The sequence below is a fragment of the Scaptodrosophila lebanonensis genome, unplaced genomic scaffold (assembly GCF_003285725.1).
Source record: "Scaptodrosophila lebanonensis strain 11010-0011.00,11010-0021.00 unplaced genomic scaffold, SlebRS2 tig00000024-arrow-pilon, whole genome shotgun sequence".
In the NCBI taxonomy this organism is placed as follows: domain Eukaryota; kingdom Metazoa; phylum Arthropoda; class Insecta; order Diptera; family Drosophilidae; genus Scaptodrosophila; species Scaptodrosophila lebanonensis.
Genome location: NW_022060538.1, coordinates 22,934,698 through 22,950,344, shown reverse-complemented (window position 1 = coordinate 22,950,344; position 15,647 = coordinate 22,934,698). Strand labels below are relative to the sequence as shown.

The 15,647-nt window shown below is 43.6% G+C and overlaps 1 protein-coding gene across 2 annotated transcripts; it reads left to right on the top strand.

Moving 5' to 3' along the window:
- The first annotated feature begins 5,261 nt into the window (after window positions 1–5,261).
- LOC115620506 (probable Rho GTPase-activating protein CG5521) lies at window positions 5,262–15,619 on the top strand. 2 transcript variants are annotated; one of them, XM_030513763.1, is made up of 7 exons: window positions 5,262–5,875; window positions 7,928–8,038; window positions 8,325–8,342; window positions 9,275–9,446; window positions 9,515–14,782; window positions 14,841–15,037; window positions 15,102–15,619. In XM_030513763.1, exons 1-7 carry the CDS (start codon window positions 5,770–5,772, stop codon window positions 15,338–15,340), a joined length of 6,111 nt encoding a protein of 2,036 aa, XP_030369623.1. In that variant the 5' UTR covers window positions 5,262–5,769; the 3' UTR covers window positions 15,341–15,619. The 2 variants fall into 2 exon arrangements, with proteins under 2 accessions (XP_030369623.1, XP_030369625.1); XM_030513765.1 differs by lacking the exon at window positions 8,325–8,342.
- The last annotated feature ends 28 nt before the right edge of the window (window positions 15,620–15,647 follow it).

Genomic DNA, 15,647 nt, shown 5'->3' with positions numbered 1-15,647 from the left:
TAATTGTTGATACTATATCCCGCTCAGTTTCTAATCAGACCAGAAAAGTTAAAATCATTATGTATCTACATACATAAGAGTATATAGCTAAGCCACTATATCAACTTTTGTTTTTAAACAGCAAAAACGGCACCGTTTTAACTTTACGAGTGTATGAAATCATTAGTACCACTCTCTCTTTAGGTTTTTTTCAGCCAATTCATACAATAGGTTTTAAAATGACTGCACTACGAAAAAGTAAAATCTATTGAATAGATTATATATTCGCTGAAAAGGGAAGGGCTCAGTAGGAGTAAAGTAAAAGACAATAGTCGCGGACCGCCGTGCGTCTGTTCGCTTTAGAGTTTTATTGGAGACTGACACTTTTGCTATACATATTCTTTATGCTTACATTCGTATGCAACAGTGACAGATAACTTGTAGATAACATAAGATTATTATCTGCTTATATTAACATGCGTGCATTGGTACTTATGTTTGTATTGATTTTCAACACCCTTCCTCAATGCAAACATGTTTTACAAAAATTTTCAAATCAAATTTAACAGCTTTGTAAAATGAACATGCTTCGCTTTAGGGAGATTTTTCGTTAAAATATCAGCTATCATTTCATTGGTTGATGTATACTGTAAAACAATTTGTTCTTCGTTTACAACCTGTCTTGCAAAATGATATCTAATATCAATATGCTTTGTTCTTTCATGGTGTACAGGATTCTTAGCTAATTGTTGAGCACTTAAATTATCGCCATGAAGAATAGTTGGAGTACTCGAGTCACCGCAGCCAATCTCCACTATAAGACGCCGTAGGTATATGGCCTCCTTACACGCAGTTGAAAGAGCCATATACTCCGCCTCCGTGCTGCTAAGTGCCACGCTGCGTTGCTTTTCAGATCGCCAGGATATGGGTCCTCCAGCCAAGTAGTATACATAGCCAGTATACGACTTGCGATCGATGCGGTCGCCACCCCAGTCTGCATCCACATAGCCGGTAAGGGGTTGTCCACACTCTTTGTAGTGCAACTTCAGGTCCACAGTTGACGCCAGGTATCGAAGCACATGTTTTACACCCACTAGGTGCTCTGCATGCGGATCTTGATTCCGTTGAGCTAACTTGGCAACGGAATGCAATATGTCTGGCCTTGTTGTAAGCGCCAGCCACATTAACTCGCCAATTGAAGACTGGTAGGATGCAATGTCAACCTTTTGACAATGCTCGCTGGTACATATCACTTGGAAACCAGCATCCAGTGGGGTCGCTGTAGGTCTACAGGTCTCGCATCCATGTTCACGCAATATGTCTTTGATGTATTGCGAATTGCTTAGCGAAATTTCGCCAAGCTCACCGTCGCGCTGCACTTCCATGCCAAGGAACAAATGCAGCTCTCCCTTGTCAACACATTCAAACGATGTTGTAATGGCTGACTTGATGTTGGCCAAGTCCTCTTTTGATCGGCATGCTATAATTATATCATCAACATAAACAAGGATTAATGATAAGTCACCTCTTCCGTTCCTTTTGTAAAGACACGGTTCATTTTCACATGCTACAAAATCTATGCCTTGTAGTACACAATCGAGCTTGGAGTTCCACTCGCGCCCCGACTGCTTCAATCCATATATTGCCTTTTTAAGCAATAAAGCCTTACTTGGATTATTGGGATCTGTGTATCCCTGTGGCTGCTTCATATAAACAGTTTCATGCAGGTCGCTATTCAAATAGGCGGTACACACATCTATCTGGTGAAGGTACAGCTTCAATTCCGCTGCTAACGCCAAAATAAACCGCACGGTTTCCAATCTGCAAACGGGTGAGAACGTCTCTACATAGTTCACGCCATACTTCTGGGAGCACCCTTTAGCAACGAGTCGTGCCTTGAAACGTTCGACTTTTCCATCAGAGTCACGTTTCAGGCTGTATACCCACTTGCAACCAACTGCTCGCTGATCTTTTGGTAAATCAGCCATCTGCCAGGTTTCGTTTGATTGTAGTGCCTGATATTCCTTTTGCATCGCCTCTTGCCAGAATACTGCATGTGTGCTACCAACGGCCTGATCATAGGATGTCGGAACCATTACGTCACTAGCAACCAATGCTCCAAGCACATTGTATTGCTTTCTTGGACGACCAGGTTTACCATTTCGAACAATTTTAGGCCGGCCTGGCCCAATCTTCACAGTATCCTCGTCAGAGTCTTCTTTTTCGACTGCACTCTCATATGCGTTGGAGCTGCTGTCGTCAGAACTGTGCTCACTGTCATCGTCGTCGATGCTTCTGTCACCATCCGTGTGAGTGACATGCTCTTGAACCTCGCATGCAGGAAAATCTACCGTAACGGTATCTTCATTGGTATGACCACCACAACGCTCATCAAATAGAATGTCTCGTTTTTCGACAATCGTCCTCGTCTCTGGGTCGTATAACCGATAGCCTTTGGCTGCTACCGAATACCCAACCATACGGTACTCATGCCCTTTGGGTTTGAATTTGCCTTTACGGGGACCCTTTGCAAGTGCAACTGCAATGGAACCAAAAACTTTTAGATGGCTAACACAGGGTTTCTTACCTGTCCACGCTTCCATTGGAGTCAGGTTGTTCAGTGCACTGGTAGGTGATCTGTTTCTTATGTATACTGCTGTGTTGACTGCTTCGGCCCACAAAGACTCGCCTAGGCCCGACTGCACCAATAAGCATCTGGACATCTCCGTTAATGTCCGGTTTGCTCTTTCCGCCACGCCGTTCTGCTGCGGAGTATAAGCCACGGTCAATTGCCTTGCAATACCATGGTGTTTCAGGAAACCGTTGAATGTTGTGTTGACAAACTCGCCTCCATTGTCGGTTCGAATACATTTGAGCTTTTTATCTGTTTGCCGTTCAACCAAGTTTTTAGATTCGACGAACTTACTGAACACTTCATCTTTCTTCCGCAAAAAATAAACAAATATACGCCTGGACTTGTCATCGATGAAGGTCAGAAAGTATTTGGATCCAGCAAGTGACTTCGTGTCGAATGGGCCGCATACATCAGCATGAACCAGTTCCAACAGCTCTTCGGCACGGTTAGTGCTTACCTTTGGGAATGGCTGTACATGTATTTTGCTTAGCATACACGTTTTGCAATTCAAGTTGTCTGGGAAAACAACCTTTCCAATACCACGCACTAGCTCTTTGCTGATCACTTCCTTCAGACTGGTAAAATTTAAATGGCCATAACGCTTATGCCACAATGTACCATCTGATTCAGTTGCGGAATAACACCTATTTTGTTTGCCTTGAAACATATAAAGGTTCCCAACTTTATTCGCTTTCAGTATACACTCGCCGTTTTGTATAACTTTAGCAAAATGTGGCCCAAAATGTATAACATTGTTCTTTTGCACTGACCGGCTGACGGACATAAAGTTGCCATTCATTTTCGGTACATACAGTACATCTGACAACACCAAGGTACAAAGTTCTGTCTGTAACTTCACCTCTCCTCTGCCTTCGGCCTTCAGGAAACCAGCGTCAGCTAAACCGATCATTTCAGTGTGCGCAATAAATTTTGAAAATAACGTCTTATCGCAACACATATGGCTTGTTGCTCCGCTGTCCAGACACCACATGTTGTTCTCTATCTTTCCAACGTCCAACGCATTTAACAAGCTGCTCTGCTTTTCCATCTCTTTCTTTGTCGATTGCTTTTTCCCTTCACCGCGAATTTTCTCACGCTTGCACTGTGCCTTGTAGTGCCCTTTTTCGCCGCAGTTGTAGCAAACGACGATTTTTGAATTCCTTTTTGAATTCGCTTTGGAATGCGCGACGATCTGCTGCGTAGCTATAAATGCTCTTGCATTCTCGCTCTCTCCATCTGCATTGCCTCTGCGCTCTCCCTCTTCCATCAGCTTGATACATAACACATCAAATGACGGTAAATTGTCACGCGTCTCAATGGCGACGACAAAATTTTCGTATGGTTCGGGCAAGCTTGACAACAACACGATTGTTTTTAACTCATCATTTAATTCGATGCCAACTGTACACAAACCATCCAGAATTTCGTTAAATTCGTGTATGTAACTTGAAATGCTTTGGCCTTGAAACATGCGTTTGCCTAGCAATTTCTTGTACAGCGACACTTTCCGTACAGGTCCACTCGGCTGATGAACGTCCTTTAACTTTTTCCATGCCTCGTACGAAGTGTTGCAATTTTTAATGAAGCCCAATTGTGAAGCTTTTACACTTAGCGTTATAATTGCTAATGCCTTTTCATCTTTTGGCCTTGAACTCTCAGTATTACTAGGTTCAGCACCTGATGCCACACTCCACAATTCCGCGTGCACTAAGACAGATCGCATCTGTATGCTCCATGAGTCATAGTTATGCTCTTCCAATTTGTCTATTTGATATAGCGCACTCATTTTTTAAATGTTATATTTCTTGAGTCACCAAACGATTACTATTTCACAATACTTTGAACTTCTCCTATGAGCCTATATGCCCTGGGCCCATAACCTATTGAATAGATTATATATTCGCTGAAAAGGGAAGGGCTCAGTAGGAGTAAAGTAAAAGACAATAGTCGCGGACCGCCGTGCGTCTGTTCGCTTTAGAGTTTTATTGGAGACTGACACTTTTGCTATACATATTCTTTATGCTTACATTCGTATGCAACAGTGACAGATAACTTGTAGATAACATAAGATTATTATCTGCTTATATTAACATGCGTGCATTGGTACTTATGTTTGTATTGATTTTCAACAAAATCAACTAAAAATTAAAGCTTATATTTAACGAAAGACCGAAACTTGCGAGATACATATAAGTATGAAAATTCAAAGAGATCTAAACGCTTTTATTTCAATTCTTTTAAATATTCATACAAATTATGACATAGTATTCAAAAAAATATAGTCCAGTTTAATTATGTTATGTTTTAAACCAAATAAAATATTTAAATAATTGCTTCTTTACTCCAAAAAAATCGTGTAAAAAAACGTCATTATTTATATGAAAAATAGGTGAAAATAGGTGTATCCAATTTCAAAACGAACGAAATATATACCAATTTATTTTTTTTATAACTTTTTACATTTTTATTTTTATTAGTTGGTTCCTAGAATTAAGGTGTTATTTCTTAAATAAAAAATGTACGTTTTTGCTTTTACAAAGTGGCCACACTTAGGTCGATAGTCAAGCGCTATCGATAAAACTCTGTACTCACTCGTTAATCGCAGTATCGTTCACAAAATAACAATAATAGCTTTGCCTCCGCAAAAAAGAGTTATTATTGAGAACGTGACATATAATGAATAATAGAAATGTTTACTTAGCAAATTTAATGATGATGCCATTCCGCGGCTTTGTGGTCGCGATTGTGTGTGTGCATCTACAGCTACCCAAAATGAGTGCAAATATGTAGACGCAAAATGTGAACAACATTTACATCGAAAGGCGAAAAGCAGCATCAGCACCTGTGTTGGCCAGACCCTAGCAACGTCAGCGCGGCAGCGGTAGTGGTCGGTTACGGTTGGCGCTCTGCTAATAATTTCACCAGCAACCGCTGCGACGGTGGCTCCGCTGGAAAAAAGTGTTTTGTTGTGCGTTTGGTCAGTGAGCGCGTTCGTGTACAAACAACAAAAGAAAGTGCCTGCTTGTGTGTGGGCTGTGCACACCAGCAAGTTTTTGGCAAAGCAGAAGCAACGAACTCAAACGAAATAGTATAAGAATGTCAGTGTGCAAATATAAAAATTAAGTGTTCGGGTTGTGCAACAAAACAAGTGCAAAATGTTTACAAAAAAGTCCCACGCGGATATCAAAAAGTCTACAGCGAAGCTACAAGACTCCAAAAAGGATTCGGCCTCCCGTCTACGGCACCTCCGCACGATATTAGGTAATTTAAATGACTTAGGCTTGGTTTCAACGTCTACAAGTGTGTGAGTAAGTTTTCCTTACTTTACAGTTTATGTTAAAATGGTACAGCTAGTTGGTTTTTAGACAGGTGGGCGTTGCTCGGTTGAAATCTGTTCATTGTTGGGTTGTGTTGTGTTCGACTTGCTCAATGACATCGCTACAGTCAGCCCATTGTAATTCTTCATTGCAAAATGGCAGTGCTATTTCCTGTTGGGCGCTCAGAATGAACTACGTATGTATGTATGTATATGTACATACAAATGGCGGCAGAAAACAAACATAAAACACATTAATAAGTAAGAGCAATATAGCAGCCACAAAAAGGGCGACAGAAAATTATGATTAAAATAGCTAGCACTTGGTAACTATGTCTTAGAGTGCCGCATTACTAGCACCAATCAAGAAATCACCATGCATATGCAAATAGCATGCGAGTACTAGGATACCCGCAGGTACCCCTTACGTTGCCTGCCAAGAGATATGGATTTGTTAATTTCCTTTTGTGTCATTGAACGAAAGATTTTCAACAATAAAAACAAGCACAACACCTATAATTACAACAGGTATCCACACTGTTGTTGTTGCTTTCGCTGTTACCTTTGTTGTTGTCACTAGCCCCACTTTACTATGCACACCATTACCATTTGTATTATACCAATGGCTGCGTTCCAATTGTTGATGTTGTTGCTTTATTCAAACTTGATCATAATTACGATCATCATCATCGTCGACGTACATACATACGTACAAACGGCTTACTACCACTGCCTATTTCAGACAACACGACCGTCAAATAGTCGGAGAGACGTACATCTTTTGGCCTTATATTTGAGCGCTTCTTTCGCTACAAAACCAGTTTTAAAGCCACATATTTTTTAAGTTTTTTTCTTTGGGCTTAGCTTTCTTCTATTTTGCAGCGTTTCGCTGATGACAGTAAAGCCGGCAACAACCACCTTATGCCCGCGTTTTTCTGTTTACTTCTGATCCATCGGTTCCCTCTTCGCACTTGCAATGCCGATTTTAAGGTATTATATCAGGCGAACCTTTTAACAACTTCTGTACATTGCTTGCAATTGTCATTGAAATGCGTGCCTATATGTAGTCATGGCTCACTACCGAGTTTGTCGTTATCAGTGATATTTTCAGATTAGCCTATTCCCCTTGACAAAATATTTGCGATAAGTAACACCTGCATCAAACTAAAAAGCACATTCATATTGAGTTGAGTACGCTTATAGTTCCTTTGGGAGAGCACAAATTTTTGTTCTTGTCAAGATATAACCCCTTTTTTGAATTCCTTGCAATTTATTAAACATACGTACATCGACTTTCCTCCATGATTTGACACATGATGTGTTATTAATATTAGTACATTGTAAGCAATAAAGGATTCCAGTTAACCCGTTTGATATAAGGCGTTTATATATCTTGCCCGCAAAAATAAGTTAACAATATATAATTCTTTTTATAATTAATTCCAACAAAATTTGGTAATCAACTCATAAACAGACAAAGTTTGGTACATTATGTGCTTAAGTTTAAAAAAAAAAGGGTATAGACATACTAATTGTTAAAAAAGAATACATATATACATACAATGATAAAGAGGAAGCGCGGCATATCATACCATATCAAGTATGTAATAATCATAACGATAGGTTGCTATTTTAATAAATTTAATAATCTGGCGATCCCAGTATATGTTCTTGTTAAACATACATATTTGAGCGAGGGCAATGTTTTAAGGAAAGCTTATTTAATGGCGTATTTTTCTTGTAAAATGTTTAATGATGGTTATTAAACATTTTACAAAACAAATCTATGTATGTCTAAACAGAAAGGTAGTTGAATCTCTGTACTGAGATAGTCGCATCAAATAAAAGCCTTTAACTTAGTGTTGTCATAAAAAGCGGGCAGAAATACAATATAATTCACACCAAATTCTTCTTAGCATTTGTTATGCAAGTGTATGTAATTTATTATGCACTCTATTATTGTTTGTCATACCTGTTGATTTATTCGTTATTTACAGATAATGTCGATCATGAGGAGGCAAAATCATTATTCGAAACGAACTATAGTCATGTGTACTTCATTCTATATGACACCTTCGTACAGGCCGAGACGAATCTAAAGCAGAAAGGTAAAAGGTCTTAGTTATAGTTATAGTCCGTTCGACATAAGAAATGTTTTTATGCTATAAGTTGAGTGGTGCAAACTTAAAATATTTATATACGTATTTTTGTTCTCTTATTACCTTTTTGTTTATCGGCAAGAGTTTATCTTTATGTTTATAATGTGTTGTCCCAGATATGAGTATTTAAAAAAAGTAATTTTAATGTGTTTAAACGTATATTAACCCAGTTTCTCCTACAAATACAAAACTCATTCTATTTTTTCGCCCCCACTTTATAAAATCTTGCTGGCAGAACTCCCGTTTCACATTGGTAAGTTTGTGCGATATCCGATTGACTTTTCAAATACGCATATCTGACTTTGCTTTGTTCCCTATTTAGCACCCTTAAATCATTTCACTTTCTATTGTTACATATGTACTATATATATGAGCGATTTTAAAGTATAATTGAACCACTTTTTGTACGGAAAACTTTAATTAAACTTCTTTAATATTATTATTATACATATTTACAATAAGGCATAACATTAACATTTCTATTAATTATATACTATATTAATTTAACATACACCAAAAAGAAATCGAGAGTGCAACATTTCTTTAAAAAAACATCTCTTTGGGTGTTAATTTGTAAAATTCGATGACTTTGTATCAGGCCATTCAGTTTATTCTTTAAAATAGTTATTAAAAAATAAAAATAATAAATACCAATAAGGTACTTCTGAGTGACCTTTTGAATATATTTTTTACAGACTTATTCGCAACAGGCACTAAACCATATATAATATAAATATGTTATGCACTTGTCTACTTCCCCTCAATTCACCCTTTAAATTACTCATGATTAAACGAACAAATAGAACATATTAAAATAACAACTAGTCGCGGGTGCTTTTTTGTGGCATCGATGAAAGACATTTCAAACAACTCTTTAAATCGCTCATCCAAGCTTATATTCCCTTTTATATTTGATCCCAATCGTAATGCCTGCTTTTAGCATCGGTCGAGGCCTTTCAATGTGACCTGTGGCTTATGCATTTGTCTTTGGTATTATGTAGTCACATTGAACTTCATGCATTTGGGTGCTTGCTCTACGATTTTGCATTTGATTGCATTTGATTTTACTCGTAACGTCACTGGAATGTGTTTGTGCATCTCTGAAACCATTAGATAAACTGCACGTATCCGTATGCTAGACTTGACATGCTCTTATCGTGAATTTCTTGATTTCTTTCCACTTAGTTCATAAGGCCCATCGAGAGGAATTAGACGGATCGCTATGGCTCCTGGAAAAGATCCTGTGTCTGTTGCCAGAGTTGTTGGCGCGCCGCTGGCAATGCCATTCACTCAGTCGCATCATGGCCAAGCTCCTGCATTTGGGAAACTCGCCGAAGCTACGGCGCGAGGGTGTCAAGTAAGTACCAAGTTAGTTAGAAAATACAGTTACTATATCGGCTTATGAAACTTTGATATCCCTTTTAGATATTTTCTGCTCTGGTACCAGACGTTAGGCGAGAAAGCACCATCCTACGTGCACGCCATGTATGCGGATCTTATTCCAGGCCTGATAGTTCCGCAAAAAGGCGGCATCGGGCCCGACACAGACTTTACTGCAAGCGACTTTTTAACGCACCCGAATATGAAAGCAGACGGTGGCATGGCCTCCGTATTTCATGACAACACCTTCTCTCATCCGGTGCAGTGCTCTGAAATAGTGGCGCTGTTGCCACCGTCCTCCAGCGAGAGATCTGCACCACCGGATCCGCGGGATGGTCTGGAAGTGCTTCTAAATAGCATGGTGCAGACGACTGCATGCTTGCGATGGCGCGACAATCGCGCTCAGAAGGATCATAGGGCATTTGCTTTCCTACTGCAAAGATTTAAAGAAGTCTTCTTGCCAGTATTTTCACCAAATTTCGAAAGCAGCATTTCAATCTACGACCCCCGCCTCGATATGCCCACCATGCGCACGATCAACAAAAAAGAAGAGGTCATGGCATCGTGCGTTGTTGTGCTCATTAATTGGGTGTCTCGTTTCACGCATGAGCGACTTCTTAGTCATCGTCTAGACTGCGCACTGCACATTGAGGATGTGGACCATGTACGTCTGCAAGGCTACCAACAGGGTCTGATTGTGAGGGACGTGTTCTATGAAACGCGTGAGAACGTTAATTTTGTGCACGAGGTCTATCGCCAGGCCTTTCTGCTGAATTTTACGTCTAAACCACAAATTGAGGCAATTCGTACATCTATTGCTGTTTATAGAGATTGGATGACCGGCAGCACACCGCCACCATTTCTTTTGGAGCCGGATGATGCACAAAATGCTCCTAACCATGCCCATGCCAATGCCGGAGGTACTCCGCGCAGTCAGCGCCTGCGCACCCCCTCCTATGTGGGTGCCATACAGGGTTCCAAGGAGAATGTGGCGGTTCGAGCTGGAATGCAAAATGTTCTGCAAGTGTTCGTAACGAATGCTGCGAATGTCTTTTTGGTTAACACTGCAAATCTAAACATTTGCTTTCCCACACGCTCTCGTGATCACGACTCCAGCCCGTTGATGGAGCAAACAGAGATTTGCAAGAAGGTGCTAAATGTCTATCGCGCTATGGTTATGAATACTCGTATGGAACCTCGCACTTGGGAACAGCTGTTGCTTGTTCTGTTGCAGGTTACATCGGTGGTGCTGCATCAGAATCCACCGCCCAGTGGTGCCAAAAGTCCCAATCTAGGAGGTATTCTCGGGTCCGCCATATTTCAGACACTGATCGTAACTTGGATACGCGCCCACACCAACGTACCGGTGAATCCGGCCCTTTGGGAGAAATTTCTTACAGTTCTGCAGTCGCTGACGCACCGTGAAGAATTGATAGTGGAGTGGAATAAAACAATGCAAACCCTGACACGTGTTTTTTCGCGGTATACCTATGGTATAAATTTGCTGGATCTGCCATTAGATCGCGTTGCCGAAAGCAGAGGTAAGCGTCGACGTATTGGCAGCGTTTGGCACCAGTCGGGCGTTGGTACAGGTGGGGCCACAATTGCCCATGGTAGTTCCTCGGCCAGGGACAAAGAACGTGACAGCATTGCTGAATCGAACAGCAGCCGTTCGGATGAGACGTCTCAAGGTGGTGGGGCTGCCGCTTCTCAATTGCAGAGCTCTAGCCGAACGCATCAGCACTCGCAATCGCACGGAGGCGGCGGGACTGGCCGGGCCGTGCCTCTGACGCCAATGCTCAGTCGTAGTTACAGCGAAGGAAGCCTGGCTTCGGCAGCCCGTAACTCACGCGTGCGCCGTCGACGAAATCAAACACCCAAGGTGGTAGCGTTACCTCCACCTCCCACAATCCCCTCAAGTGTGGAGCACTCTTTAAACACGTTGCTTGCGCGCCCTAGCAATGTTCTTAAGCTGGAAGCAAATCTGATGCGCACACACAGTAATGCGCAGGACATGCGACGTGCTCTGTCTTTGGATTCGCTTGCGCCGTCCCGAAAAACACGTCGACTCCGTCGAGGATCACAGGATTTGGGCGATGAGGTTGATGGTGACTACAGGACTGACTGCGATAATGAAAGCGGCGGCGGTGTCGGCGGCTCACGCAGTCCTTCACCAACAGCTAGCAGCGGTATTGAGGGGAGCTCCATCAAGGATGCACATATACAATTGGACGTATTGGCAGTAGATAGTGGCAGTCTAGAGGATGGAAATTCTGGCAGTTATGGAGTCAGCGGAGCCGATCGACGTTCTATTATTCTAGGCGGCACAGCTACCGGTTGGCTGCCGGACTCCACGTCCATTATGTGGAAGCGTATGCTGGGAGCACTGGGCGATGTGAATCGCATACCAAAGCCAGAACTGCATGCCCAAGTTTTTAAACATTTGCTGGAGATGACGCAGAACCTCATCAAGATCAAACAAAACCAGGGTATCTCTACGGACAATCAGAGCACACCGCCGCCTCCAATACTTGTGCCGCCTATCAGTATCGTAGCGCCCTGGTGTTACGGTGCGCTTACTTTGGATCGGTCTTTTAAGAAGGGAAAGCTCTGGGCGGTACAGCTGCTTTGTGAGCTGGCACTGCAGGGCGGCGTCAGTGGTATGCAACAATTGCCAGTTTTTTACCATGCAATGCACAAGTTGCTTACCGGAGAGGATCGTGATCTCATCTATGCTATTCTTAAGCATTTGCAAGGGCCGCGCCTGCTTAGTTTGCTGCTTCCGGGACACACACTGCTATTGCTGGACATTGTGCATGCAAGTGCTCTTCTGCTCACATCGCTGGAAGTAAACCGGAGTACTCCACGAGCCGATGTTGCTGCGCTGCTCGGATCGTTGCTGTGCTATCCCGCTTCGTTATTGCCGCGTCCCGTGCTACAGCCAACTCCGCAGCAATTTACCATTATGGAGTGTCCCGATCTGCAGGATCACATTTTAAATATTGTTCTACGTTGTGCCCGGAGAGAGCCTTCGGCTAAGGCCCGTTGCATTGCGCTTTCACAGTTGGGCCAATGGATTTTGTTGCGTCTTTCGCAGTCCTCGCAACCCTCAGCGAATCAGCGAGGTCCCTTTCAGCAGACAGTGCCACATCCCAAGGGCGCGGTACCCAAGGAGGTGTCACGCAGTTTTAACCCTCGCATTCGCGAGGCCTTGCAGGTTCTGCTCCAGGCACTACAGTTCAAGCATCATACCATTGCCGTCATTGCTGTCGACTCGCTGAAGTTGTGTGCGGAGCGTGGTCAAGAACTGGCTGCCATCGAACGGGCTCCCCAGCTGATTATCACAGCGCTTTGCAAGGCTCTGGAAATCCAGAACGTGAGCAAGCCCAAAGACGCTGACAAAGTGGTTATGACGTCGTTAATGTTATGCTTGGGAGAATACTGCATGGCTTTTCCAATGTCACTAATGTTGGCCCCAATCAATGAGCAAGGCGATACACTTGTGCTCCAGGTGCTGCGAGTGTTGCTGCAGGTGTCTTCTGGAGCGCCGCGACATGAGCGTGTCAAATTGACGGCCGACGATGATTTTGATATGCATACAACCCACGACGATCTACAAGGTGATGGTCGCCTTCCTGAGGCTAGTTACCAGACATCCGAAACAATACAGGCATGCATCACTGCTATAAGACTATGTGCCAAGGCAGTTGCTATGCATTTGGTTACGCATATGGGTCATTTTCCTATGGGTATAGGCGCTTCGCGTCTTAGCTCAATGGTCGAGGAACAAGATGACACCAGTAGCGTATCAGGCGGCAGTCAAATGGGAACTCTTGACACACGCCGTGACTCCGTAGAGCTGCCGTCAGTAGTAAATGCTCAAAACATGCAACTATTTATGCTTAATCCAGGACTTGTCGCGAGTTTCATTGAGCTACCTACCCTAAAGTTGCCGGGCGGAGGAATTACTGCCGGACTTGTCACTGCCGAGAAACAGGTACGCGTGTTAATGCGCGATCTCAATGGAAAGGCTTGCTGGGATGCATCAATACTGTATTCGGAACCACGGAAGCCAGAGCAACCAGTCAGTTTAGAGCGTTATGAAGGGTCAGCGATGGGTACAGCGATGCATGGTACGGCACAGCCCTTGGATTCGATAATGAGCTCCATGGTGGGTGTGGAGCAGCAAGCTCCTCGGCACACACTGCGTCATCGTCCACCAGGTGTACTGCCACTGGCCGAAGATATGGCACCTGATATGGATCAATTGGATGACATGTTAGCCTACATTGGATATACAAGTCCCGAATGCCTGCCTCCCGGTGTGACGCAGTTGAATGCGCCCGGCCCTAGTCCTTTAAGCAGCAGCCAGGAGGCGGAGGGAATTTCCGTTATACTTAATCAACGGGCACTGGAACAGGAGTTTGTGGCTCGTGCCGCACAGCAGCCACCGCCAACAGCTTTAAGACATGCAACTTCCAGCTCCTCCCTGCAACTACAACAACACGATCAACGATCGTTGCACTCAGCTTCGGCGGATCAGCATTCACATGCTTCCTTTGATTCCTACTCTGGGACTGGGACTACAGGAGGCGGCAGCCTGCCCAGCCGCAATGAGACACCGTTTCAGTATTGTCGTTTGCTCTTTTCTCATCTGGGTCTTGCTGGATGGGAGCGACGCTCTCGCACTCATTTATTGGAGCGCAGCGAAAAATTGATTCGAGAGTTGCGCAACGTAGATTTGCAAAAGTGTCGTGAGACGCATAAGGTTGCCGTGATATATGTGGCTGCCGGCCAGGAGGACAAGAGCAGCATATTGCGCAACGCCAGCGGCAGTAGTATGTACGAGATGTTCGTATCAGCACTGGGGTGGGAGATTGATCTGGAAACGCATAATGGCTTTCTGGGTGGTCTGCCCCGCCAAGGTTGTGGTGCCACAGCCCCTTACTATGCCACGCCCTTTTTGGAGGTTATCTACCATGTGGCCACACGAATGCCCTCGGACTCAGAGGCGCTGTTGCTGAAGACGCGTCATCTCGGCAATGATGAAGTGCACATTGTGTGGAGCGAACATCATCGCGATTACAGGCGTGACATCCTTCCAACAGAGTTCTGTGATGTGCTTATTGTTGTGTATCCATTGAGGAATGGCTTGTTCCGCGTGACAGTCAATCGAAAGCCAGAGGTACCCTGGTTTGGACCGCTGGCCAACGAAAGCGTTCTGAGTGGCACATGCCTTGCCACGCTTGTACGTGCTACAGCTATTAACGCGAGTCGGACCAAACGCGCTGCTTTACCGCTGTATCAGCAATAGTAAGTCCCCACTACCTTCAGTTTTTATTATACATTAATTATTAATTTGCTTAATTAGTTACGAGGAACGCAATCGCTCGCTGGACAGCGTGTCGTCGCGTTACAAGGAGAGCACCACATTTGAGGACTTTGCCAGTCGCATTTACAATCCCATGCCATTGTCTACGCTGGACACTCTGCATGAATCCGGCGATAGTAGTAGTGCTACTACACTAGCCGCTGCGCTTGTTGACCATAATCGATCCTCCATCAAAGGTAAATAAAGGAATAGAAACCAAAGAAGCCTTAAAACAAAATGTGACCATTGCCTTTATTATAGGCTGGGTGCAGGCATCCATTGACTCTACCTATAAGGATGTACCGCTTGGTATAGTGCCATCCGCCTCGGCTGGCTCCACGGCGGCCATGGAAGCTAGTACTTTGGCTTCGGCATCTCCACGCGGTTCACGAAAGTCGGGTTCCACCTTCAAAATTGCCCCTAAAAAGCATTCGTTGCAGCAAAGCGGCAGCAGCACTCCACCAGAGAGTCCCACGTTCCCGATGCGGCGTTTTAAATAAGGTCTCATGCTTTCAAACTAGCCTCGACTTGGTCTCTCCCCACTAACTGCACTCATTCCCCATTTGTCGCCAATATGAAAACCCAGGGCAGGGCTTCGCGTGATGGCCCAGGGCTGCAGTTGCTGCGAGCAACGACGCAGAGATCTGTCACAAATGTCAAAAGTATTGCTAAAAGTTTTGCTCTTACCTTAAATTATTTGTATTCTCTAATTTATTTTTATGTATTTATTGGTCGAACGTTTCTTTTTTAAATGATGCCTTCACTGTTTTTCTCTCGTATTTACAACTTAGTTATGATTGCAAATGC